We start from the raw sequence: 25,992 nt of genomic DNA, 5'->3' as shown, positions 1-25,992 counted from the left end.
ATACTTTTTTGCCCCACTGTATGTATATATATATATATACACACATATACATACACACACACTGTAGATAGATAGATCATGCACACAAGAAAGAAAGCCAAAGAAAGAGAGAGAGAAATGTACATACGTACACACAAACATGCTTATGACTTAAATGTTCCCTTAATCTCATCTTCCAAAAAACAAGACAATTACAGCAACTCATTGATTGGAAATTCTGCAATGTGCAACTTAAAAAAAAATAAAAAGAACAAACAAGTCATGTTTTTACAGTGATGTGGACCCGTCACCAGTGGTAGTATAAAGTTCTCAAAACCAGTCACCAATAAAATTACATTAACGACAGACAAGTAGGTGTTAGAGCTGAAGTGCACATATTTGTCCCAACCACTGTGTACAAGCAGTGCTGACATATATTGTACCCTACACCCAGAAGTCACTCTTTATACAATCAAACTGGTTTACAAAAAATAATGTTAAATTTAATTATATGCTGTATGTGTAAGCACACCCTTGACAGAAACCAATTTATTATTATAGCAAGTAATCTGACAAATTCATTTCTTCCCAGATTGATGGTATAATAAGAGTCCAAAAAAATGAAAAAAATGGTTACTTACTGCCTCATGGGCAGATGCTGAATTATAAAGGGTTCATTTGAGACCAATTGATAAACCTATTATCAAGGCAATTATGCCAATCACGACCAATACTAAAATGGCAACGATCCATCCTTTCTGTAAGCAAAAAAAAAAAATTAATAAAGCGTTTACTACAACTTGGCTAGACGACTTCTTAACCCCTTAACTACCGCCAGATACGCCCTTTTAACTGCGTCAGTTAAGGGTACTTATCCTTCAGTGCCGCGTTTTAATGGCACTGAGTATTAAGGGTGTAGAGCCCCCCAGCGTCAGAATTTCTCCGGGGTCTCGGCTGCCTGGGGTAACGGAGACGCCAGAGAACATGATTTGGGTCAGTTTTTACCGACTCCAGTGTTGTGATCGCCGTTATTAACGGAATAATGGCGACCGCAAAGAGGAAAAAAAAAAAAAGTCTGATTTCCCATTTACTTTCTGCATCCCCCTGATGTCTCCCTGGCCAGCGGCGTCTTCTTCTGGGAGGAAAACGTCGAGCACATGTGCAATGTGCCCACCGAGATCTTCCAGCACCCAGCAACAATAGGAAATTTTTCCTATTGGTTCATTTTGATCACTGTGATAGACCCTATAACAGTGACCAAAATTTAAAAAAAAAAAAAAAAGTAAATCAAACCCCCTTTATCACCCCTTTAGTTAGGTAAAATAAAAAAATGTATTTATTTTCATTTTTCCATTAGGTTTAGGGTTGGGCTAAAGTTAGGGTTGTGGTTATGGTTGAGATTACGGTTGGGGTTGGGATTAGGGGTGTGCTAGGGTTAGGGTTGTGGGTAGGATTATGGTTGGGATTAGGGGTGTGTTGGGGTGGAGTTAGAATTGGGGGGTTTAGGTACATCAGTGGGTCTCCAAACACAACATGGCGCCGCCATTGATTCCAGCCGATTTTGCGATCAAAAAGTCAAACGGTGCTCCCTCCCATCTGAGCCCTGCCATGCACATAAAGTGGCTTTCCCCCCACATACAGGGTATTGCCGTACTCAGAAGAAATTGCACAACAAATTTTGTGGTCCATTTTCTCCTGATACCCTTGTGAAAATAAAAACATTTGGTTACAAAGTAAATTTTTTGTGGAAAAAGTTAAATGTTAATTTTTTTCCTTCCACATTGCTTTAGTTCTCATGAAGCACCTGAAGGGTTAATAAACTTCTTGAATGTGGTTTTGCGCACCTTGAGGGGTGAAGTTTTTGGAATGGTGTCACTTTTGGGTGTTTTCTTTTATACTGACCCCCCAAAGTCACTTCAAATGTGAGGGGGTCCCTAAAAAAAATGGTTTTGTAAATTTTGTTGAAAAAAAATCAGAAATTGCTGGTGAACTTTTAACCATTAGAACGTCCTAACAAAAAAATATGTTTCCACAACTGTGCTGATGTAAAGTTGACATGTGGGAAATGTTATTTATTAACTATTTTGAGTTGACAGCACTCTGATTTAAGGGTACAAAAATTAAAAATTTGAAGATTGAAAAACTTTCAAAATTTTTGCCAAATTTCAGTTTTTTTCTCATAAATAAACGCAAGTTATATCAAAGGAATTTTACCACTAACATGAAGTACAATATGTCACGAAAAACTGTCTCAGAATCAGTGTGATACGTTGAAGCGTTCCTGAGCTATAACCTCATAAAGTGACAGTGGTCAGAATTGTAAAAATTGGCCTGGTCATTAAATACCAAATTGGCTCTGTCACTAAGCGGTTAAATAACTCCTAAGCGTGCCAAAGTCATCACTTATTTACTATTCTTTACTAAAGCTGCAATGTGACCGGCTTCTACGGGTAAAGAAAAGGAGCCCGGTGTTTGGTACAATTACGGTAACTTACCCTGCGTGATTTGCTCTGATATTTTACGGCCTTCTTGGTTTCTTCTTTGGCATGTTCAATGTAATCAGCAGCGTTTTCAACATTCTTCTCAATATTGTTTATCATTTCCCCCTATGAAAAGAGTCATAGTTCAGATTCTAAGAAAAGATTAAGAAAATTCCAAAACGACAAACAGGGCTCTAAAACGATAATTTCTAATATCGTAGGAACACTATTTAAAAGGCAATTTGTCACAAAGGTTTTGCCAGCTAATCTGTTTTTTTTTTTTTTGCTTTTTTCTACTTTGGTAATTTCCCTCTGTCGGAACTTTCCGGCGGCCACAGGGCAGCAGCTGCTGGATATCTAAACCTTTATAGTGGCTGTGTCTTCACACAACCACCCAAGGTGAGCAAACCTATTGTTTTTACTGTCTCCTAGATTAGGGTTTCACCCTATTGTGCGCTTCTCCCTTCACAGTCATTGGTTTATTTAAGCATAATGTAGTGACAGAGACCCCGATTCCAGAAATGTGTCTTTTTACTAGTCACCTTACTGTAGTTTTGATAGCAGGAGATCACCACCACAGGACTAGTAAACCTGCTGATATGTAGTCAAACTCTATAAACCCCAACCCAAGATCTGATTGGCAGTTTTCTGTGTACACTGTGCATCAGCAGAAAAGTTGTCAATCAGTGGTGTGGGCGGGATTACACAGAGCTCAGCATTCAGAGAACTTGCGAGATCTGCAGCAGATAAAAGTGATCAAAACCACAGCAAGCAGCCCAGTAAGTGACAGATTCCTGGAATAAGGGTCCTTGCCCCTACATCATGCTGTTCTCACATGGGTTAGCAAAAACCTGTTGACACATTCCCTTTAATTTAAATTAAAATTGTTGTCTGAATTGAGTTTTGTTGATTCACTGCTTATTGAGGAATTTAACATGCTTTGACTTTGCATTTGATGCATTTTTGAGAAAAATAGACAAATGGGTTCTCCCACCATATCATATGGCCTAGCAAATAAAGGGTTAAGGCTTAGGATTCGCAGGAACCAGGCCAGTCGGGATTTTGTGGCAGCCAAATGGGAATACAGTGAATTGCCTACCCGCCAGCGCTGATCTGTGGCTCTCCTTTCGATTAGTTGGCCTGGCGTGAAGTCACGCGAGTGTCACACCGTAACAATGTCACGCCAAACTGACTAATCAAAAAAGAAGCCCTCTATGCCATTATGTAGGAGACTGTTTGCTGTGCTCCCGTTTGGCAGCAACATATTAAGAGCTATTCACCAGCAGCTCTACAAACACATGAGAATTGGTAAGTCCTTCACAAATCTTGACGGATCGGAGCACAAAGCTGTCCGGCATTCAGATGCTGTTTAGATTCAGTTAGCATCTCCAAAGGAAAAGAGATTTTACGCTCTGGTACAGCGAAAGTAAAATCTGCATCCGGTTATAAATAATCATGGAAATCCTCTGACTTACTAATGACATGTATTTGAGAAAACGCTTAGCATTTGTCACTTTCTGTTTTTCTCATAAGTGATATGTAACCATTAAAAGGGACATCTGCATTGTATGTATTTGTGGCATATCCAAAGGATGCAGTATATGCGGGACATGCATCCATCTCAAGAATGAGACCATGACATTGCCATCAATGGAGAGCTGGTTGGGATTCCCATTTCTTTGTAGGAAAATTTCTCGCACCTCTGCACCAACAGCAGCACACCACTTTAGAGATACATGCATGTGGTAGGACACACATTTACAACCCATTTATCACATATCCTGTGGCTTCCACAATAGGATGGGAATACCACTTTAAAGTACAGTGTATATGAAAGGTCTACACACCCCTGATAAAATGCCAGTTTGTCATTTTTCAAAAAATAAAAAAAAAATATACCAAAAAGAATCATTTTCAAAACTTTTTCACCTTTAATATCAGCTATAATCAATACAAGTCATGAGAAATATAAACTGAAATCTTTTCCAGTGGAGAAAAAAACAAAAAAATTTGGTTGAATAATTATGCACACTCAAACTAATATTTGTTGAAGCACCCTTTGAATTTATGACAGCATTCAGTCATTTTGACTGTAATCAATCAGCATGGCACATTTAGAATTTACCCACTATTCCTTGCAGCAGCACTCCAAACTGTGAGATTGCGAGGGCATCGCCTGTTTACAGCACCCTCGCTAGGTCAACCCATAGATTTTCAGCTGAACTCAGGTCTGAGCTCTGGCTGGGCGAGTCCATAACTTTAATAGTCCTCTGGCAAGGCCATTCAGTTGTTCATTTGGAGGTATGCTTGCGCTGTTGTCCTGCTGAGAGCTGAAATTCCTTTTCATCTTCCGTTTTTTAGCATAGGTGGCATAATACTGCCTTCACCATACTGCACTGTAGTTGTGGTGTTTTTTTAGCGATGTCCAGTGTTGGCTTTGCATCAAACATTTCTTTTGGAGTTATGACCAAAAAGTTTAACTTTGATCTCACCAGAAAAGCTTTTGGCAAATATGATGTAGATTTTGGAAAAACATAGGTTGGCTTGAATATTTTTCTTTTGCAGAAAAGGCTTCTGTCTTGCCACTCCCAAAGGCCAGACATACGAAGAATATGGAAGATTCCTGTCACATGCAGAACACAAACAGTACTTGAAAGAAATTTCTGCAGCTCCTTTAATGTTGCCTCTTGACAGCCTCCTGAACCACCATAATTTTCGGGTTATAAGATGCACTTTTCCCCCTCCAATAAGGGGGGAAAATGGGGGTGCGTCTTATAATGCGTATATACTTTACCGCTACAGTTGCTGCAGGCCACGATGAGGGGGTGTCTGGTGGTGCTGCGGGTATGTCTGGTGCTGCTGTGGGTGTCTCCAGTGCTGCTGGTGGGCTCTCCTGCATTTTATGAAAGGCCAGAGCCTCCCGAAGTTCCATAGTTTCCTCCTGTGCGGTGAACTCCAGGAAAATGGCTGCCAGGGGCAGCGCATGCACAGATGGAGATCTCGGCACCAAGATCTTGGGAGATGAGATTTCAGCGCTCTCCATCTGCGCATGCGCTGCCCCCAGCGGCCATTATCCCGGAGTCCACCGCACAAGAGGAATCTATGGAACTAAGGGGGGCTCTGGCCTTTCACAAAATACCAGCAGAGCTGCACTGGAGACACCCGCAGCAGCATCGGGCAGCAACGCCGATCGCCCCTGCAGCGCCGGACACCTCCGTAGCAACGCCGGGCACCCGGAGCAGCACCGGGCACATCTGCAGTGCTGGACACCCCTCACAGCGGCGCGCCGCACATTGGAACACCCCCTCACCGCAGCCACCAACCCGGTAAGCAATAAGAACCATGGATTATAAACTGCACCATTTTATTAAAAAAAAAAAAAAGAATTCCTATTTTTCTCCTCAAAATTGGGGGTGCGTCTTATAATCCGGAGAGTCTTATCCGAAAAATACGTTAATTGTTTTTCTGGTATTTTCATAAATTTTTCAGGGATGCCAGTTCTAAGTAATATCATTGTTGTGCCAAATTTAAGCCACTTGTTGCTAAGTCTTCAGGGTGTTCCACGGCATATATAATGCCTTGGAAATTCTTTTGTACCCTTTGCCCTCTTAACTTTCAACAATGAAATCGCTTTGCTGGGTTTTAAGTGGTTTACAGACCTTGGCTTTTGCTGTAAAATGCAACTAAGATAAGGTCAGCAAAATCATCCTTGAAAAGCTCAAGTTTATATGGGGTTAATCGAACCATTGTAAATAATGACGGCTGTATTCTGACTGCTATTTAACAGGAATTTAAGTGTGATTGGACAAGTATAAAAATAAGCACATTCACAAATACAAGATGATGTTCACACTTCTGCATCCACATTGAAATAATTTTGGGGACGGAAATAACAACAATTAAAATAGTTGGTTTCTCATTGGATTTGTACAGAATATGGGTGACATTAAAAGGTGGGCAAAAAATCTGAAATTATTTTTCATGTAATGTTTTTTCATGACAAAAAGCTGGCATTTTAACAGACTTTTTATATCCATTGAATTTCCAAACATAGAAGTGCAATTGTGTCTCCCCAACACAACCCAGACCTGTGTCGCAAGTTCACCTATGGGCTGTTTGGAAGCTCTTTCCAAGCTGCACAAATGAGCAGTCACCTTTCATTCACTCTCTTTCTAGAAGCTGAGGCAACAGCAGTACATGCCATAAATGTCTGTGAAATAGCCTCTAACTTTTCTGATGAACAGGGGGAATTACATGACAATTTTCCCACGGAATTGAGGCTTGCATTACGTTAGCTCATTAATGGCCGCAAATGGCTTCCTACTGACCCGAGGGATATTACTCCTTGACAAACATTCAGTAGATGTCAGCTGTATACTATAGCCGTCACACTGCTGTATATGACCATGGTTGATGTTAGCACTGATAAAGGCTTTTTAACCCCCTAGATCATGCTGTAAATAAAAACAGTGGAATTTAGTTGGTTAATTAGAGGAAGGGGCTCCTTCTTTAACCCCATGATCGTGGGGCACCCCCTATTGTGGCCATGGCAATTTGAAGCCAAATACTGGCCTCGGGGGCTGCTAGTTATGGTGGCCTGTTAAGATGCCTATAACAATTTAGTGGAACATTTTAACTTTTCATTTCATTCCTTCTACTTTGCGGTAATTCCCGTGATACACCTGAAGAGTTCAACTTCCGGCCAGAAGTCGTGAATACTTTGAGGAGTTGTTTCCCTTTTCACTAAATTGTATTTTTTGTGGGGGGTGGTGGAGGTTCCAGTACAGAGACTCCTCAATGTCACTTCAAAACTGCATAGTTCATTACAAATTTGCACATTTTTCACAGTGAAATTTTGGATATTTTCATAGATAAAATGAAAAACAATGCAACTAAATTGCTCTCAATCAATTTCTCAAAAAAAAAAAATAAAAAATAATAGAATTAAACATGATCTAAAACAGACACAAAAGAAACAGTTTCATGATCAAGTGGCATCTGGCTGATGTTCCCTACTCCTGCAACAGTATTACAGTGATGGAGAAGTCCAGCATTATCACATCATGAGGGCGCATTCAGACATCAGTTTGTTTGCGTACGAGTTCTGTGTTTTTCTCGGACATAACTTGCTCTTATCATAAACTATAGGACTGTTCACGTCTCTCTATTTTTGAGGACCGAGTGGTCAGCACAAAAATCATGGAGACATGTCCGAGTTTCATGCAAGTCTATGTTTCCGTGAAAGAAGCTGGACAGGACTCACAAGCCTTCTACTTGCTGTCCACTTTTCTCAGATTGTTTGGTAAAAAGCCCAAGAAACCTTCCTTCATACAAAAACAACTGATTATATAAAATTCCACTCTGACCAATCTGATCCACCACGCTGACTAAACTCAGATCGTTCATGCGTTATAAGAAAATCACTGAAGTCTGAACGAGGCCCAACTTTGACAACTTTATGGGATATATCCATAAACACATGGATGACATGTCAAGAACATGGATAGATGGCCCATGCATACAACATGTTTATTTCACTTGAATGTGGAGGAATGGAAATGCAAATGCTGACAGATGACATGTGAATCTTTTACCTCAATTTCTGTCCTTCAGGGGACAAAACCAGCAGCAAATAGAGCATTAGACAAGTGGTTAAAAAAAAAAAAAGTTAATATATACAGCCATGTATCTAGTAATATTTTCCATAAGTTATTTATTTAGCACCATCTTCTTCCATACCACTAACACTGGAGACAGAACATGCACAGATTATTTTATAGATAGGCATATTGTTTGTAAGCAGGATTTTTTTGCTTCGCTTCATAAGGCTAGTTTCACACTAGCGTTCTTGGGCGCAACGCAAGGCCGCCACTAAGCCCCACCCCCAGCTGCGCCCCCTCTGGTCAGTTCCTCCTCTGATAGCATGAGGCCGCATGTGATCAGCGTATCCTATATTTAGCGTTGGATACGCTGATCGTGTGCTGACCATGCGCTGGTCTGATTTTGCTGGTGCTGCACCCTTTTGGCGCTGCGCCCAGATCACAAAAATGCAACACAGCGTGTTTTTGTGCGCTGGGCGCAGCGCCAGCAAAATCAGACCAGCGCACGAACAGCGTATCCAACGCTAAATATAGGATACGCTGATCGCATGCAGCCTCATGCGATTAGAGGAGGAACTGACCGGAGGGGGCGCGGCCTGGGGCGGGGCATAGCGGCAGCCCTGCGCCCAAGAACGCTAGTGTGAAACTAGCCTAAAAATGACAAATTTAAACAAAATCCCCAACTTGTTAAAGAGGGAAACCTGACCAATGTCGTACCCACATGTGAACAATGTCAGACATATGACAGTAAGTAGTAGACATTAGAAAGAACTACTTTTTAAAACTGAAAATGCTAACTGTGGCTTTAATTCCTCAATGACTGGGCAGTTTTTCAGATTTGTGCTTACATTTATTTTTGTCCCCGTCTTCCAAGAGTCATAATTCTGAGGCCACATGCACACCTCAGACGTCAAGGTTAGATTTCAGAAAGGCAGATTTTAAGGGATTCAGAAAGAGAATTGGAGGGATCCAATGGCTGGATATCCTTAAAGACAAAAATGTCCAGGAAGGATGGGAAATCTTGAAAAATGAAATTCTCAAAGCACAGTTGTTAACAATTCCGAAAAGAGGGAAGAATAGGAAGCATTTAAGGAAACCAGGATGGATGAACACAGAACTTAAGCACATGCTAAAAAGGAAGCAAAAAATGTTTATAAAATGGAAAGAAGGAGGCATATCTAAAGAAGAATATAATGCTGTCTGCAGAACCTGCAAGGCACAAATCAGATTATCTAAAGCTGAAAATGAATTGAGGCTTGCAAGAGATGTCAAAAGCAATAATAAAGGATTTTGGGGATATGTCAAAAGTAAAAGAAAAGTCAAAGATGCTATAGGATTTTTACAGGATGAAAATGATGAAATTGTAAGACAGGATGTTGAGAAGGCTGAACTTTTAAATTCCTATTTTGCATCTGTTTTCTCTCAGAAAGGAAATGTAACATCAACTGTTATTCACTGTCCTATTAAGGGAATAGAAGAATCCAGGATATCTATAAACAGAAAGATAGTGAGGAAACACTTAGCTAACCTAAATGTATTCAAGTCTCCAGGTCCAGATGAATTACACCCCAGAGTACTGAAGGAGATAGCAGAAGAAATTTTTGAACCCCTCTCCATAATCTTTGAAAATTCTTGGAGAACAGGAGAAGTGCCAGAAGACTGGAGAAGAGCAAATGTTGTTCCTATCTTCAAAAAGGGGAAGAAGGTGGACCCAGGCAACTATAGGCCGGTGAGTCTGACTTCTATACCAGGAAAGATCTTTGAACAAATTATTAAACAACATGTATGTCAATACCTGGATAAGAATGAAGTGATTAAACAGAGTCAGCATGGGTTTGTAACTAATAAGTCATGTCAGACTAATTTAATTTCCTTCTATGATGGTATTACTGATTGGGTGGATCAAGGAAATGCTGTAGATATAGTATATCTTGACTTCAGCAAAGCATTTGACAAAGTCTCTCATACAATCCTTATTGAAAAAATGACTAAGTATGGAATGGACAAGGCAACTGTTAGGTGGATTCATAACTGGCTTAGTGATCGGACCCAAAGAGTGGTCGTAAATGGCTGCACATCCAGTTGGAAGAATGTCTCAAGTGGGGTACCACAGGGCTCTGTCCTGGGCCCTGTATTGTTCAACATCTTTATCAACGATTTAGATGAAGGAATTGAGGGTAAACTGATTAAATTTGCTGATGACACAAAGCTAGGAGGGATAGCTAATACTAGAGAAGAGAGAGAGAGGATTCAAAAAGATTTAAATAAACTGGAGAAGTGGGCAGCAACTAACAGAATGGTTTTTAACAGGGAGAAATGCAAAGTACTACATCTGGGCAATAAAAATGAAAAAAGCATATATAGAATGGGAGGAATAGGGCTAAGTGACAGCACATGTGAAAAAGACTTGGGTATACTAATAGATCAGAGACTGAATATGAGTCAACAGTGTGATGCAGCAGCAAAAAAGGCAAATGCAATTCTAGGATGTATTAACAGAAGCATACAGTCTAGATCACGTGAAGTAATTATTTCCCTCTACTCCTCTTTGGTCAGACCTCATCTGGAATATTGTGTCCAATTTTGGGCACCACATTTTAAAAAAGACATCAACAAACTGGAGCAAGTTCAGAAAAGAGCGACCAGAATGGTGACCGGTCTGCAAACCCTGTCTTATGAGGAAAGGTTGCAGGATTTGGGAATGTTTAGTTTGCAAAAGAGAAGACTGAGAGGAGACTTAATAGCTGTCTACAAATATCTAAAGGGCTGTCACATTGTAGAAGGATCAACTTTATTCTCATTTGCACAAGGAAAGACTAGAAGCAATGGGATGAAGCTGAATGGGAGGAGACACAGATTAGATATTAGAAAAAACTTTTTGACAGTTAGAGTGATCAATGAGTGGAACAGGCTGCCACGAGAAGTGGTGAGTTCTCCTTCAATGGAAGTCTTCAAACAGAGGCTGGACAGACATCTAACTGGGATGATTTAGCGAATCCTGCTTTGAGCAGGGGGTTGGACCAGATGGCCCAGGAGGTCCCTTCCAACTCTACGATTCTATGATTCTATGATTCTATGATTCACCTTGATTATTTGTTGAGTTTTTTACATCCAGAAGTGGTGACGTGTCCCTATTAGACTTTTCCTCTGATTGTTCCACTCCTGGTTTTGGCTTACAGATACTGATGTCATATACTGACCAAATACTGAACGTGCGCATATGGCCTCACTTTCCCGTTGTCATAAACACGTGAGGGCTTGTTTTTTTGTTAGACAAGTTAAAGTTTTGAATTATATAATTAATTTTACTATAATGTATTGGAAATTAAATTCCAATGGGATAAAGTGGTGAAAAAAAAAATGAAATTCTGCCATTGTTTTCTGGGTTTTGTTTTTAAAGCGCTCATTGAAACAGGAGTCCTGGTCAGTACAATTATAGTAATACCAAACTTGCATTGTTTTATTTAAAAAACGGGGAAAAAAATTCAGGAGTTTATTAAAAACAAAAAATAAAATTGTCTTCTGTCTTCATTTTCCAAGACCCATAATGTTTTTATTTTTTCATCAATGTAGCTGTGGGAGGGTTTGTTTTACATGTGGCAAGCTGATGGTTTTAATGATACCATTTTGGGGTAGATGCAAAACGATGTAAGCTATCCAAGTGTTGAATTTTTGTAGGGAGATATGATGACCAAAAAAACTGCAGTTTTGGAGTGTGGATATTTTTGTTACTTTCCAGTGTACACTGTACAGGTTAAATTTATGTTTTAATAGACTGGACTTTTACAGATGCGACTATTCCATATGTTTATTTTTTAATTTCTTTACTTTTAATAGGAGAAAAGGGGAGGGGGGGTAAAATCTTATTTTTTTAACTCCTTTTTTATAGTCTTTTTGTGGTACTTGAACCTGCTTATACTACATAATGCAATACCACAGTATTGCAGTACATAGAGTAAGTCATCATCTCCTTTTCAGCTTAGCTTATAGTTGGCCTTCACAAGAGGATCAAGATGGCAGCAACAGGGGCCCTGGTAGACAAACAAAGCTGGTATGCATTAGCACCAAACTATTCCATTTAAATACTGCTGTCAAATCGAAAAGTGGCATCTAAATGGTTAACAGACTTGAGCAGAGATCAGCTCCAGCAGTGGATGTCAGACACTGATGCTGATATTGAACTTACCCGGCTCTACACACTTTGAACCACCCCATTGCGGATATACCTGTCAAGGGGTTAAAAAAGTACAGCAACACTATATAAACCAGTCTACACTAAAAAAAAAAAAAAAGATTCACCTGAGTCTCCACCAACATTGCAATGTCCATAAACATGTCGTGCAGCTCCCGTATGCTGGATTCCAACTTCATGATGTCCTTGTGTCTTGATTCAATTTCATTTAAGGCCTGTCGAGTGATCTGAGAATCTGAAATTATCTGAACACAGAAAAAGCAGTTTTAGAAGACACACTATTACTCTGGATTATCAGACAGATTTTGCTTCAGTCACATTAGTTACATCGCAAGTGAAGATTGATGGGTTCCCACTCTCCAGCATCTCTTCCAGTTCATCATCTGTGGTTGTTTTTCCAGCTGCAAATACAAAAATATTGACTAAAAGCAAAACCATAACAAAAATAAAAAAAGTAATGAAAGAAACAGGCAAAATAGTTATAATGAGGCATGTTCATCTTGTAGAATATGCCATAAACGTATAATAGAGGCAGATCTGACTGATGGGGATATGATGGTTACTAGTCGCTAATACAGTATAAATGGAGAGAGCGCTCTACTTATGAGCGATCCATTAGCTATGAATGTGATGTAGGTGTCCCATGTAGCATTACAGACCAGAAATAGGATTGCATGTTTGAATGACAAAATCGACTTTGCGAAAATCATAGGCGCAGACTTTTTGCCAAATGGAATGCTTCTCTTCAGGACAATGGAACAACTATATCTTTTTTAAAGTTATTTTATTACTTTTTTTTTTTTAGTTACATAATGCGACAATCAAGACCTTTCTATGACCACCAATTGGCTAAACACAAGCAGTCTGGCAATTGTTCACTGGGTTTTTCAGATTACTGGCTAGTCTAATGTGGCATTAAACTTTTGATCTTGATTTTTTGCCTAATAGCAGAATACCAGATCTGTGGATATGATGAATCAGATAGTTGCATTGTAATCCATTTATGAAAAGCATCTGGTATCTTTATATATATTTGTGCACTAGTTATTGTGCTTGAACATGAGGAAACCACATGTAAAAGAACTGACAACTAGAGGTGGGCGAACCCAGACAGTAAAGTTCGGCGTCCTTACCAAACAAATAAAGTGACATCAAGCACACGGCTTAGTAATGGAGAGGCATCTACAAGATACCTATCCAGTATTAATCCTATAGTTGTATTGTAAATAAGCACTTTACTCCCTTAGAGTAAATTTGGTACTTAATGAGCAGCTAATTTTTACAGTTCTGACCACTGTCACTTTATGAGGTTATATAGCTCTGGAACGCTTCAACGGATACCACTGAATCAGAGACTGCTTTTTTCGTGACATGTTATACTTCATGTTCGTAGTAAAAATTTCTTCAATATGACTTGTGTTTATTTACAAAATAGTTAATAAACATTTAACACGTCTACTTTACATCAGCACAATTTTGGAAACAATTTTTTTTGTTGGGACGTTATAAGGATTAAAAGTTGACCGTCGATGTCTCATTTTTCCAACAAAATTTACAAAAGCATTTTTTTAAGGGACCACCTCACATTTGAAGTGACTCTGAAGGGCCTATATACAGTTGTGGCCAAAAGTATTGACACCCCTGCAATTCTGTCAGATAATACTCAGTTTCTTCCTGAAAATGATTGCAAACACAAATTCTTTGATATTATCTTCATTTAATTTGTCTTAAATGAAAAAACACAAAAGAGAATTGTCCTAAAGCCAAATTGGATATAATTCCACACCAAACATAAAAAAAAAGAGGGTGGACAAAAGTATTGGCACTGTTCGAAAAATCATGTGATGCTTCTCTAATTTGTGTAATTAACAGCACCTGTAACTTACCTGTGGCACCTAACAGGTGTTGGCAATAACTAAATCACACTTGCAGCCAGTTGACATGGATTAAGGCTATGTGCACACGATGCAGATTTGCATCGGATCCGCAGCGGATTTTACCATGCAGAAACGTTGAATATCCGCATTGTGATGTACAGTAGCATTAAAATCAATGAAAAAAAAACAAAAAAAAAAACCGCTGTGCAGACACTGCAGATTTTTCCTGCAGTACAAAATCCGCAGCATGTCACTTTTGTGCGGTTTTCCACCTCCCGTCTCCAAATCCGCAGGGGCAAATCCGCAGTGGAAAACCGCACAAAAACCGCAAGAAAACCACATTAAAAATGGAAGAAATCCTTAGGAAAAATGCAGGTCATTTGACCTGCGGATTTCTTCTATTCTGCGTGGAAAAATCCGCAGGGCAAAAAAGTACGTGTGCACTCAGCCTAAAGTTGACTCAACCTCTGTCCTGTGTCCTTGTGTGTACCACATTGAGCATGGAGAAAAGAAAGAAGACCAAAGAACTGTCTGAGGACTTGAGAAACCAAATTGTGAGGAAGCATGAGCAATCTCAAGGCTACAAGTCCATCTCCAAAATCCTGAATGTTCCTGTGTCTACCGTGCGCAGTGTCATCAAGAAGTTTAAAGCCCATGGTACTGTGGCTAACCTCCCTAGATGTAGAAGGAAAAGAAAAATTGACGAGATTTCAAAGCAAGATTGTGCAGATGTTGGATAAAGAACCGCGACTAACATCCAAACAAGTTCAAGCTGCCCTGCAGTCCGAGGGTACAACAGTGTCAACCCGTACTATCCGTCGGCGTCTGAATGAAAAGGGACTGTATGGTAGGAGACCCAGGAAGACCCCACTTCTTACCCCGAGACATAAAAAAGCCAGGCTGGAGTTTGCCAAAATTTACCTGAAAAAGCCTAAAACGTTTTAGAAGAATGTTCTCTTGTCAGATGAGACAAAAGTAGAACTTTTTGGGCAAAGGCATCAACATAGAGTTTACAGGAGAAAAAAAAAAGAGGCATTCAAAGAAAAAAACACGGTCCCTACAGTCAAACATGGCGGAGGTTCCCTGATGTTTTGGGGTTGCTTTGCTGCCTCTGACACTGGACTGCTTGACCGTGTGCATGGCATTATGAAGTCTGAAGACTACCACCAAATTTTGCAGCATAATGTAGGGCCCAGTATGAGAAAGCTGGGTCTCCCTCAGAGGTCATGGGTCTTCCAGCAGGACAATGACCCAAAACACACTTCAAAAAGCACTAGAAAATGGTTTGAGAGAAAGCACTGGAGACGTCTAAGGTGGCCAGCAATGAGTCCAGACCTGAATCCCATAGAACACCTACCTATGGAGAGATCTAAAAATGGCAGTTTGGAGAAGGCACCCTTCTAATATCAGGGACCTGGAGCAGTTTGCCAAAGAAGAATGGTCTAAAATTCCAGCAGAGCATTGTAAGAAACTCATTGATGGTTACCGGAAGCGGTTGTTCGCAGTTATTTTGGCTAAAGGTTGTGCAACCAAGTATTAGGCTGAGGGTGCCAATACTTTTGTCTGGCCCATTTTTTGAGTTTTGTGTGAAATGATCAATGTTTTGCTTCATTCTCTTTTGTGTTTTTTCATTTAAGACAAATTAAATGAAGATAATAATACCAAAGAATTTGTGTTTGCAATCATTTTCAGGAAGAAACGGAGAATTATCTGACAGAATTGCAGAGTTGTCAATACTTTTGGCCACAACTGTAACAGAAAATACTTAAAAATAACACCATTCCAAAAACTTCACCCCTCAAGATGCTCAAAACCACATTCAAGAAGTTTATTAACCCTTCAGGTGCTTCACAAGAACTAAAGCAACGTGGAAGGAAAACACCAAGGTTACTTACCGGTAGCCGGTTTTTCTGGAGCCCATGACAGCACATGTGAGAGAGGGGATCCGCCCAGTCAGGACAGGAACCCTACTGAAGATAAAAGGGTGGTACCTCTCCCTCGCTTCAGTTGGTTTACAGAGCATGAGAGGGCCCCTGGGTTAGTACACATGGTAAAACTATCACTACATTATATTTAACTAAAAAGCACCCAAACTATAGTGCACACCAAAGGAGTGATAAGGGGGGGAATATACAGGTGCTGTCATGGGCTCCGGAAAAAAACAGCTACCGGTAAGTAACCTTGGTGTTTTCCCGTCTCCCATGACGGCACACGAGACACTTTTGTAGAATAAGACACCTTAGGGAGGGACAACCACTTGTAGCACCCTTCTACTAAAGGTTAGGTCAGTAGAGGAAGATAGATCAAGTCGGTAGTGCTTAAAAAAGGTTGAAGGTGAGGACCAAGTAGGGGCTTTACAAATCTGCTCAATCGATATCTCAGCCTTCTCTGCCCAGGAGGTAGCCACGGCTCTGGTGGAGTGAGCCTTGATGCCTTCTGGAACCGGAGCGCCACTTGCAAAGTAGGATAACATAATGGCCTCCCTGATCCATCTGGCAATGGTACTCTTAGCTACCCCGGTGGTTTTTTCCTGAGGAAGGCGTTCTGTGAGACTTTGAAACGCGTAGAATAAAGACCACTGTATTAATAATCCGAGTTTTTAGTGATTCGCAGCGTGGATTGTCTGACCACATTTTTCCTATTCTGAATCTTCTAGGGTGGTATCTTTGGGATAATGACCGGCGTAGACCTACTACAGGACTTTATGCACCAGGACACCCACCTATTGGATGCTAGGTTGCAGTTATATAGGGCCCCCAGAGCTGAGACATGGACTTTGAGGGTGTTAGTGACTAACCCGAGTTGCAGCCCCGCCTGTAGAAATTCTAGGATAGGCCCCACTGGAGCTACATCCCCTAAAGGTTCCACCAGGAAGTCTAGGAATTTTTTCCACGTTCTACCGTAGATTTTGGATGTTATAGGTTCCTTACTCTTCAACAGGGTGTAGACTAACCCTGGTGAGACTCCCTGGCGACTCAATAGTGCCCTCTCATTTTCCAGGCTGCCAGATTGAAGCCCTTCTCCTAAGAGTGGACCACTGGTTCCTGAGAAAGCAGGTCTGGAACCTCCGGTAAGATCCATGGATCTGTCACTGACATGAGTCTCAGAAGGGAGAACCAAGGCCTCCTCGGCCAAAACGGAGCTATAAGAATTACGCTCACTTGATCTTCCCCGATTTTCCGGACTACTATCGGAATCATTGTTATCAGGGAGAATGCGTAGGCCAGGGAGAACTTCCAGGGTATTTGTAGGGCTTTTACTGCAAAGGGGTATGGCTTTTGGATTTAGTGAGCAGAACTTCCTGACCTTTCTGTTGTGTGAAGTGGCGAACAGGTCTATTTCCGGTTTGCCCCAAGCTTGAACTATTTGTCGGAAAACTTGGGGGTTTAGTGACCATTCCCCCTGTCTTAGGTGTCTGCGACTCAGGTAGTCTGCTTGTGTATTTTCGACACCCCTTATATGCAGTGTGGTGATTGATAAAAGATGTTGTTCTGCTAACTGGAAAAGTAGATTTGATATCTCCATGAGACCCCGGGACCTCGTTCCCCCCTGGTGGTTGATGTAAGCTACCACTGCATGATTGTCCGTTATGACTCGAGTGTGGCGGCCCCCAAGCAAGGGGAGAAAATGTTTCATGGCCTTCTCTACTGCCCATAGTTCTTTTACATTTGAACTGTGATCCTTTTCTAGCAAGGACCAGGTTCCTTGTATTGAGTGGGATCTCAGGTGTGCTCCCCTCCCTGTAGCACTTGCGTCGGTTGTAATGATGTCCTCGACTGGTTTTGCCACAGGATACCGACTGTTAGATGCTCTTCTACAGTCCACCAGAGTAGGGAATCTCTTACAGCCATGGAGAGACATAGTTTCCCTTCTAAACGCCCTTTCAATTGTTTCTGTGCTGACACAACTTCCCACTGCAGTTGTCTTAAGTGGAACTGTGCCAAAGCTACTGTGGGTATGCATGATGTCAACGAGCCTAAAAAGGGACACTGCGTTGCTCAGTGTCATAACCAGCCTTTGCATTGCTGTGCGAGCTAGGCCCCTTATCTTGGTCACTTTGTTCTCTTGTAGGAGGCAGAGCTGTCGCTCGGAGTCCAGTATTAACCCTAGGAAGGATTGCACTTTTACTGGTGTTAATCTTGACTTGGGGATGTTTACTATCCATCCTAACGCTATTAAAGTTGATGTCACTTTGTTCACTTGGTGTGTGCAATGGGTCTCCGACCTCCCTACCACAAGGAAGTCGTCCAGGTATGGGATGATCACTATGTCCCGGGAACGAAGAAACGACTTCGGCCATCACCTTGGTGAACACTCTGGGGGCTGTAGACAGGCCGAACGGAAGGGCTGCGCATTGATAGTGTTTGACCTTACCTTGAACATAGAGTGCTACTCTCAAGTACTTCTGGTACTCCCGATGGATTGGGATATGATAGTAGGCATCTTTTAAGTCTATCACAGCCATGAGAGGCAGTGCTGGAACAGGATTTTTATGGCCGTATTGATTGACTCCATTTTGAAGGAGAAATTGTCTACCCACTGATTGAGTCTCCTCAGATTGACTATGGTCCCCCAAGAGCGGTCTGGTTTTTGTATTAAAAAGAAGGGGGCGTAAAACCCTCTTCCTTCTTCTTGAACTGGGACTTCCTGTAGGACTTATTTTTGCAGTAGTCCCAAGACTTCAGTCTCCAGGGCCAGTTGTTGCTCTTGAGCTTTCCTTCGGGGTGTCATTATAAAGCTTTGCCTGGGCGGACGGGTGAATTTTATTTTTAAACCGTCCTTGATTATGCTTAGGATCCATGCACGGGGAGATATTTGCCCAGGCGGAAAGGAAGAGAAAAAGCCTTCCCCCTACCTGCGACCTGATGTCATTTGAGAGATTTTTTGGAGGAAGTAGAGGGCCCTTTAAACATATAGCCCGATCCTTTCTTTTCTTTAAAGTCCCAATTTTTCCTATCTCCCGGGAGACGACCTCTGTTAAATCTTCTCCTTCGAAAGGGCTGCTTTTTGGGTTCTCCAGGAAATCGGGGAAAGTTTTTCTTCCTATCCCCCGCATGCTCCAAAATTTCCTCCAGTTTTCCCCGAAGATGAATTGGCCGTCACATGGAATGGAACACAGTCTATGTTTCGATGGCAAATCCCCCAGACACCCTTTAAGCCACAGGGCTCGTCTTGCCGCATTTGACAAGCTCGCCGCTCTAGCTGTTGATATCGCGGAATCTGCCGAGGCATCCGCTAGGAAAGCCGCTGCTCCATGTACCAGTGTCAGATTAGACAGTATTTCTTCTCTAGGAACTTTATCCCTGATCTGGTCCTCTATTTGTTGTAGCCAGACCACGAGGGCACGGGCGGTGCAAGTACCAGCTATTGCCGGTTTTAATCCACCTGCCGATGCTTCCCAGATGTGTTTCAGGAAATCATCTGCTTTTTTATCAAGCGGGTCTTTCAGCACGCCAGAGTCCTCTAATGGTAGAGATACCTTTTTTGAGGATTTAGCTACAGCACCATCAATTTTTGGGATTTTTTCCCAGGTTTCTGAGTCTTTTTGTTCAAATGGGTACCTCCTTTTCGATGTAGAAGGTAAGGCACCTGACCTCTCAGATTTTTTCCATTCCCTGTCAATTAAGGCCTTTATCTTATTTACAGGGAAGGTCCGTTTTTTCTTTTCCTCCAGCCCTCCAAACATAACATCCTCCAATGACTTAGATGTCTTTTCCTCTTTAAGGCCCATTGTAGACCTGACGGCTTTGACCAACTTTTCCACGTCCTCTGTTGGGAAACACGAACGGCCCCCTATATCGCTGTCCGAAGAGGATTCTGAGAACTGAGTAGAGGAAGAGGAGGCGGAGGGGGACAGGGATCTTTCCCGATCTTCCTGCACTAGCAAGGCATCCGAATCAGAATCCCTTTTGCGGCTTCTTTTATCAGTCTTTTTGAGGGCTGCCTTTAGGGAGCCTTTCACCTCCTCTTGCATTATAGCCCTAAGGCTAGTGACAAAATCAGGGGTCTCATCCCGTATGGTTTTGCTTATACAGTCAGCGCAGAGATTTTTCTGCCACTGAACTGCCAGTGGGTTTTTGCATAGGGCGTATTCTCTATTCTTTGTTTTGCCGCTAGACTTCCTCGATCCCTAGTGATCAAACAGAAAAATAGAACCCTGTTACCATAAGGTTGACATTCACGTAAATCACTCACCACCGCTGTCAATCAAGGGTACCGATTTCGGAGGTTGATCAGATGCACGTGTGACATTTTTTCTGGACGTCGCAGAGTCTTGCCGGTCCTGTTTACGACTGCCGCTCCTACCACTCGAGCGGCTACTCCTAGTATGCTGGCGGCTTGGCAAGCTATCTGGCAAGAACTCCTGCTGCTGCTTTTCTTGCCCCACTTCCATTGTGAAGCTTTGGGCATGAGTGCATGTTCAGTGGTCATCCCTCTTTTTAAGAGGGATCCACTGCACTCTCCGCCTCCTTTGGTGCCCATTAACAGCCCCTCCGCCCCCCTGCCACGCTGCCGGGAAGATTATTTGCAAGCCAGCGTTTTTTCATGAGTGCTGCCATCTTGGATCCGGCGCCGCCCCCGACGCCACGCGGGCCTGCCCATTCCCAGCGTGCCTTGCACGTGACGTCAGAGGGGCGCGACCGGGAATCGGCCGCCTCCTGAAGCTCCCAGATGCCGGCAGAGGGGGGAGGGCGGCGCGGCAGCTACGGCAGAGTCTCTGGACCCAGGGCCGTGCTGCACATACCCCCGCTCGGACGCCGAGTCCCCAGGGGACCTGCGGACGGCGCTTCCCACTCCCGACACAGTGCACAGGGCCTGCCTGATCTTCCACGCCGGCACGGGAGAGGGGCAGGTACGTGTGACCGCCGTCTTCAGCACACAGGTCCCTGTCAGGACAGGAAACCCAACTGAAGCAAGAGAGAGGTACCGCCCTTTTATCTTCAGTAGGGTTCCTGTCCTGACTGGGCGAATCCTCTCTCCCATGGGTGCCGTCATGGGAGACGGGGAAAAAATGAGCATTTTACTTTTTTCACAAAAAGTTAACTTTGGAACCATTTTTTTTTGATTTTCCCAAGGGTACCAGGAGAAAATGGACCACGAAATTTGTTGTGCAATTTCCCACAAGTACGCCGATACCCCATCGTATGTGGGGAAAGGCACTGTTTGGGCGCACGACAGAGCTCAGAAGGGAGGGACCACCATTGGACTTTTTCAATGCAAAATTGGCTGGAATCAATGACGGGTGCCACGTCACTTTTGGAGACCCCCTAATGTACCTAAACAGTGGAAACCCCCAATTCTAACTCCAACCCTAACTCAGCCCTAACCCCAACACAGTCCTAACCGTAATCCCAACCATAACCCCAACACCACAACCCTAACCCTAGCACAACCCTAACCATAACCCCAACCATAACCCTAGTCCAAACCTAACTGTTGTGAATTCACTTTCTGGCCTCCCTCTGGTTATTACTGAAGGTAGTGGAGCTGGTCAGATTGACAGAGGGGTTGCGAGTTCTCTTTCTGGGCTCCCTCTGGTGGTTACTGGAGGTAATGGAGCTGATCTGATTGACAGAGGCTTGCCAACTGATAATGAGGATGACGATTGGAGATCTGGGGTTTCAGATTGGGATTTAAGACAGCCGACTCCCTCTAACCCTGCTGGTGATTTTCTTTCTGTGCCTCCTGAGGTCTGATGTATCCAGCTCTGTCCCTGCATGTTCAGCAAAGTGGTTCATTTGCTATTCTGTTTGCATTTGATCTGGTTTTGTCTATCTCTGCTTTGTGCGGGTCAGGCTGGTTTCACATTTGCGTTTTTTAGCGCTGGAAAAAAACGCATATGTGCGCATGCGTTTTTTCCCCTATATTTAACATGGGTGCGCATACCTGCGCGCTTGTAAGCGCATGTATGCGATTTTCATGCGCTGCGTTTTTTTGGGGTGTGCGTTTGTATTTTCCAGACGCAGCATGTTGCATTCTTTGGCCCTGCAAAAAAGCGCATGCGCACATATGCGCACGTTTTGCGCTAAAAATGGCCATTATAGCCTATGGATGCGCATATGTGCGCACTGGCATGCTCATGTATGCGTTTTTTTGCATATGCGTTTTTTTTTTTTTTAACCATGGAATTTAGGGGTTTGGGTTAGAGTTAGGGTTAGTTAAGGGGGTTTAGGGTTAGGGTTAGGGTTGGGGTCAGGGTTAGGGTTAAGTATGGTTTGGTTAAGGGTTAGGGTCAGGATTAGGGTTAAGTATGGTTTGGTTAAGGGTTAGGGTCAGGGTTAAGTATGGTTTGGTTAAGGGTTAGGGTCAGGGTTAAGTATGGTTTTGTTAAGGGTTAGGGTCAGGGTTAGGGTCAGGATTAGGGTTAAGTATGGTTTGGTTAAGGGTTAGGGTCAGGGTTAGGGTTATGGTCAGGGTTAGGGTTATGGTCAGGGTTAGGGTTAAGTATGGTTTTGTTAAGGGTTAGGGTCAGGGTTAGGGTTAGGGTCAGGGTTAGTTAGGGTTTAGGGTTTGGGTTAGGGTTAAGTATGATTTGGTTAAGGGTTAGGGTCAGGGTTAGGGTCAGGGTTAGGGTCAGGGTTAGGGTCAGGGTTAGGGTCAGGGTTAGTAAAGTCATGGTTTGGGTTAGTGTGAGGGGCCACCTAATGTTGGAAAAAACGCAAACGCGGTAAAAACGCACTAAAAATGCATACAAACGCATAAAAACGCTGCGTTTTTTTCATGCATGCTCATAAAAATGCTTGAAAAAAACGCAGCAGTTGTATGCTTTTGTATGCGTTTTTTCAATGCGTTTTTTTGCGGGAAAAACGCGCTGCAAAAAAAAGCAAGTGTGAAACTAGCCTCAGCCAGCTCCGGCTGGGGCTGTGCTGAATCACCGCCCATATGTTACTGCTTGTGCCAGTTTGTTTTGTCCCCTGTTAGACTGGTCTCTTTTTGCTCTGCTTTCAGAATATACCAGAGTGCTGATATAGTGGGGGCGAAGTCATGCGACTTGTGTGTTTTTGTGCATCAGACGTGTTGGGACTTTTTGCAGGGTTTTTTGCGTGATTGCAGACAGTGTCTTTCCTTTCCTGTCCTGTCTAGTCAGTGTGGGCCGCCTCATTTGCTCAGTCTATTTTCCTGCGTTTGTGTTTTCATCTTTCCTTTGGGGTCTGCTCTGGGGCAGTTTAGATTTCCCCTTTCTTGCTTTAGGCTTAGCTCTCCGGCTGTGCCGAGGCGTTTAGGATCATCGTAGGTACGCTCCACGGCTACTGCTAGTTGTGTGGACAGGATCAGGGGTCTGCAATCCGCTTAGTTACCAACCTCTCTGGTTTTCTGTGGCTTAGCCGGGGCTTGCTCTCCTCCTCGGTGACCCATTCATAACACCTAACCCTAGATATAACCCCAACCATAGTCCCAACCCTAACCCTAGTTATAACCCAAACACTAACAATAGCCCCAACCGTAATGGAAAAATGGAGATAAATGTTTTTTTTTTATTATTACTACCTAACTAAGTTGGTGATAAAGGGGGCCGTAATACATGTCTGGGGATAAATAATTTTCAACCTGAATGGTGCCAGGATGCGACTGTCCAAGCTGAGAACCACCCATGAATGAGTTGCAACATCAGTGAGTAGAGGTGACGTCAGGTCCCTGAACTGCGGTGACCTCGGTGAAATCCCACTAGCAATGTGAGAAAAAGCCTCACGGTGAAGCTGCGAGTTCACCGGGAGAAATTTCTCACAGTGAACTCTCTAAGCTCAGCGATACACCATGATACTTTCTCACGGTGCTAGTGGGGATCTCACAGAGGTCACCGCAGTTCAAAGGCCCAGCTGGGAAAGCAGCCTCAGTAACCAGTGGTAACCTCAATGACGTCACTGTCATTTTTTTCTTGCACCTATCGACTTGTATTGGCAAGTCGAGTCAGAGAATCGCAGCAATACGCAGCATGTTGCGATTTTTTCTCAGTCCGATTTCGGCTGAGAAAAAAATTGCAAATAAGATGTCACCTATTGAATAACATTGGTCCGAGTGGAATCCGATTTTTTATCGGATTGCACTCGTCCGTATTTCTTGCGAGTATAAGCCCTAATGGAGTTTTTAACTTCCATGGGATCAACTATGGAATTATGTCCTTTTTCAGCCTTAAAATGTTGAAACTATAAAAGACCGGCCAAGATAGATTTAAAAAAAAAAAAAAAAAAAAAAATCAGTGTTGTTATAATGTCATGAAATGATTGGGACAATTACTAACTTCCCAAATAGTCCCATCCTTTTGTGTTTAATTATTTTCTGAGCATTTTGACAACAGGCAAGGCTGTAACGTACTTATTTCTAGTTGACGTTGTATTCGTCCTTTACTTCGTTCTCGAAACTGAATCTGGGTTTCATTATATGCAGTCATAACTTCCCCAAATTTTCTTGACAATACTGTATGCTGGGAAACCAGAAACAAAAAAAAAAAACCAAAAAAAAACACACACATTAATGTATACTTCAACATTACAAGAACTATATGTTATTATTTCCAGATCTGCAAGTCATTAAACCTTTGTACCAAGCCTGGACAAGTAAAAACAGCAATTCTGTGAAAATGTAACAAACTTCCAGTCTGCAGTGAAAATGGTGTTTGCTGAGGAAGAAGTTATTGTGAGAACTGTGCTATATTAGTCATAACATTGAAATCTGTCTTGAATGATGAGATAAATGGTTATACACAAAGGGGAGTTAGAGGCTTAAATCCTTCACCATGGCTCATATTCAGGTACACTCTGCCATCTGCTGGACAAAGGGGAGGACTACTTATAAGACATTCACCTTTTACCAGCAGATGGCATTATACTGTATATAGACAACAGTCACGTCAGTGATGAACGATATATACATATTATATATATATATATATATATATATATATATATATATATATATATATATATATATATATATATATATATATATACATATATACACACACACACATACACACCTGTTACTGAATGTGTGCGCATATTTGGAATTATGAGTGTCAGTGTATAAGTGTGAGTGTGTGTACACACGAATGCGCAGTGAACACTTTTTTTTATTATTAGTGTGCCCATGAGGATATGTGTATGCCGGATATTACATTTCAGCAAGTCATCCCAGCAAACCCAAATCAGGCTCATCATTGGTTGTAAATGACAGAAAAGCAAAAAGTTAGACAAAAAAAAAATTAAATATAACTGAAATTAAGTTTACTAAGTTTAAAGGTCAACCTTACCTGAGATTTCCTTATCCTTAAATTCACAGACGACCTGTTGGCATTCTCATCTTGGTCAATTGTTTGTCCAATAGCTACAACAAAATTAGACATATAAAGTGCTATTTATTCTGATATCACAACTATACATTGTACATATTTCTGCACAAAGAGATATAGTTTTCCTCTTCACCAATTTGCATAATTCACTACAAAGCAAACACTTAAAAGGTGTTATGACCAAACCACGGATTATTTGTGTGAGGCTCGCCACAGGGAGCCGCACCGATCGGCTGAGCAGGGAATTTTTCACCCCTTTATAAAATGGAGCAACAAGACATCTGACCACAGCCCCATCAATTCTCCATGGGGCTGCCAGAAAAGCACCAACCCAGAGCTCAGTAACCCCATAGGAAATGAATGCAGCAGCAGTCGAGCATGCACACTAATGCTTCATCCTAATGGAGATAAAGCTTCCTTATTGCCGTTAGGTTTAGGTCCCAGCTTTTGGACTCCCATCAATCAATAAGCCATCACCTTTCCTGAGGTTAAATTGTTATGGTCACTGAACAACCCCTTCACTAGGTAATACACGTCATTATGAAAAGGACACAGACTCTCTTAAAAAAGGCATAGT

General features: G+C 42.2%; 1 protein-coding gene across 3 annotated transcripts in view; it reads right to left on the bottom strand.

Moving 5' to 3' along the window:
• The window catches only part of STX2 (syntaxin 2), a 104,733-nt gene that overhangs the window by 21,388 nt on the left and 57,353 nt on the right, over positions 1-25,992 (bottom strand). For 2 of the 3 annotated variants that reach the window (XM_073557046.1, XM_073557044.1), the window contains exons 5-10: positions 25,377-25,450; positions 24,443-24,551; positions 12,579-12,652; positions 12,359-12,496; positions 2,475-2,585; positions 621-737 (exon numbers count right to left, since the gene is read on the bottom strand). In XM_073557046.1, coding sequence (XP_073413147.1) covers positions 654-737; positions 2,475-2,585; positions 12,359-12,496; positions 12,579-12,652; positions 24,443-24,551; positions 25,377-25,450 — 590 coding nt within the window. In that variant the 3' untranslated portion in view covers positions 621-653. The remainder of the gene's footprint in view (positions 1-620; positions 738-2,474; positions 2,586-12,358; positions 12,497-12,578; positions 12,653-24,442; positions 24,552-25,376; positions 25,451-25,992) is intronic. The other variant, XM_073557045.1, reaches the window with a different exon arrangement.

The sequence above is a fragment of the Dendrobates tinctorius genome, unplaced genomic scaffold, assembly GCF_039654945.1.
Source record: "Dendrobates tinctorius isolate UK_male_01 unplaced genomic scaffold, ASM3965494v1 ptg000243l, whole genome shotgun sequence".
Taxonomy (NCBI): domain Eukaryota; kingdom Metazoa; phylum Chordata; class Amphibia; order Anura; family Dendrobatidae; genus Dendrobates; species Dendrobates tinctorius.
The sequence above is the reverse complement of the archived record's forward strand: the minus strand, read 5'-3'. Positions and strand labels throughout refer to the sequence as shown.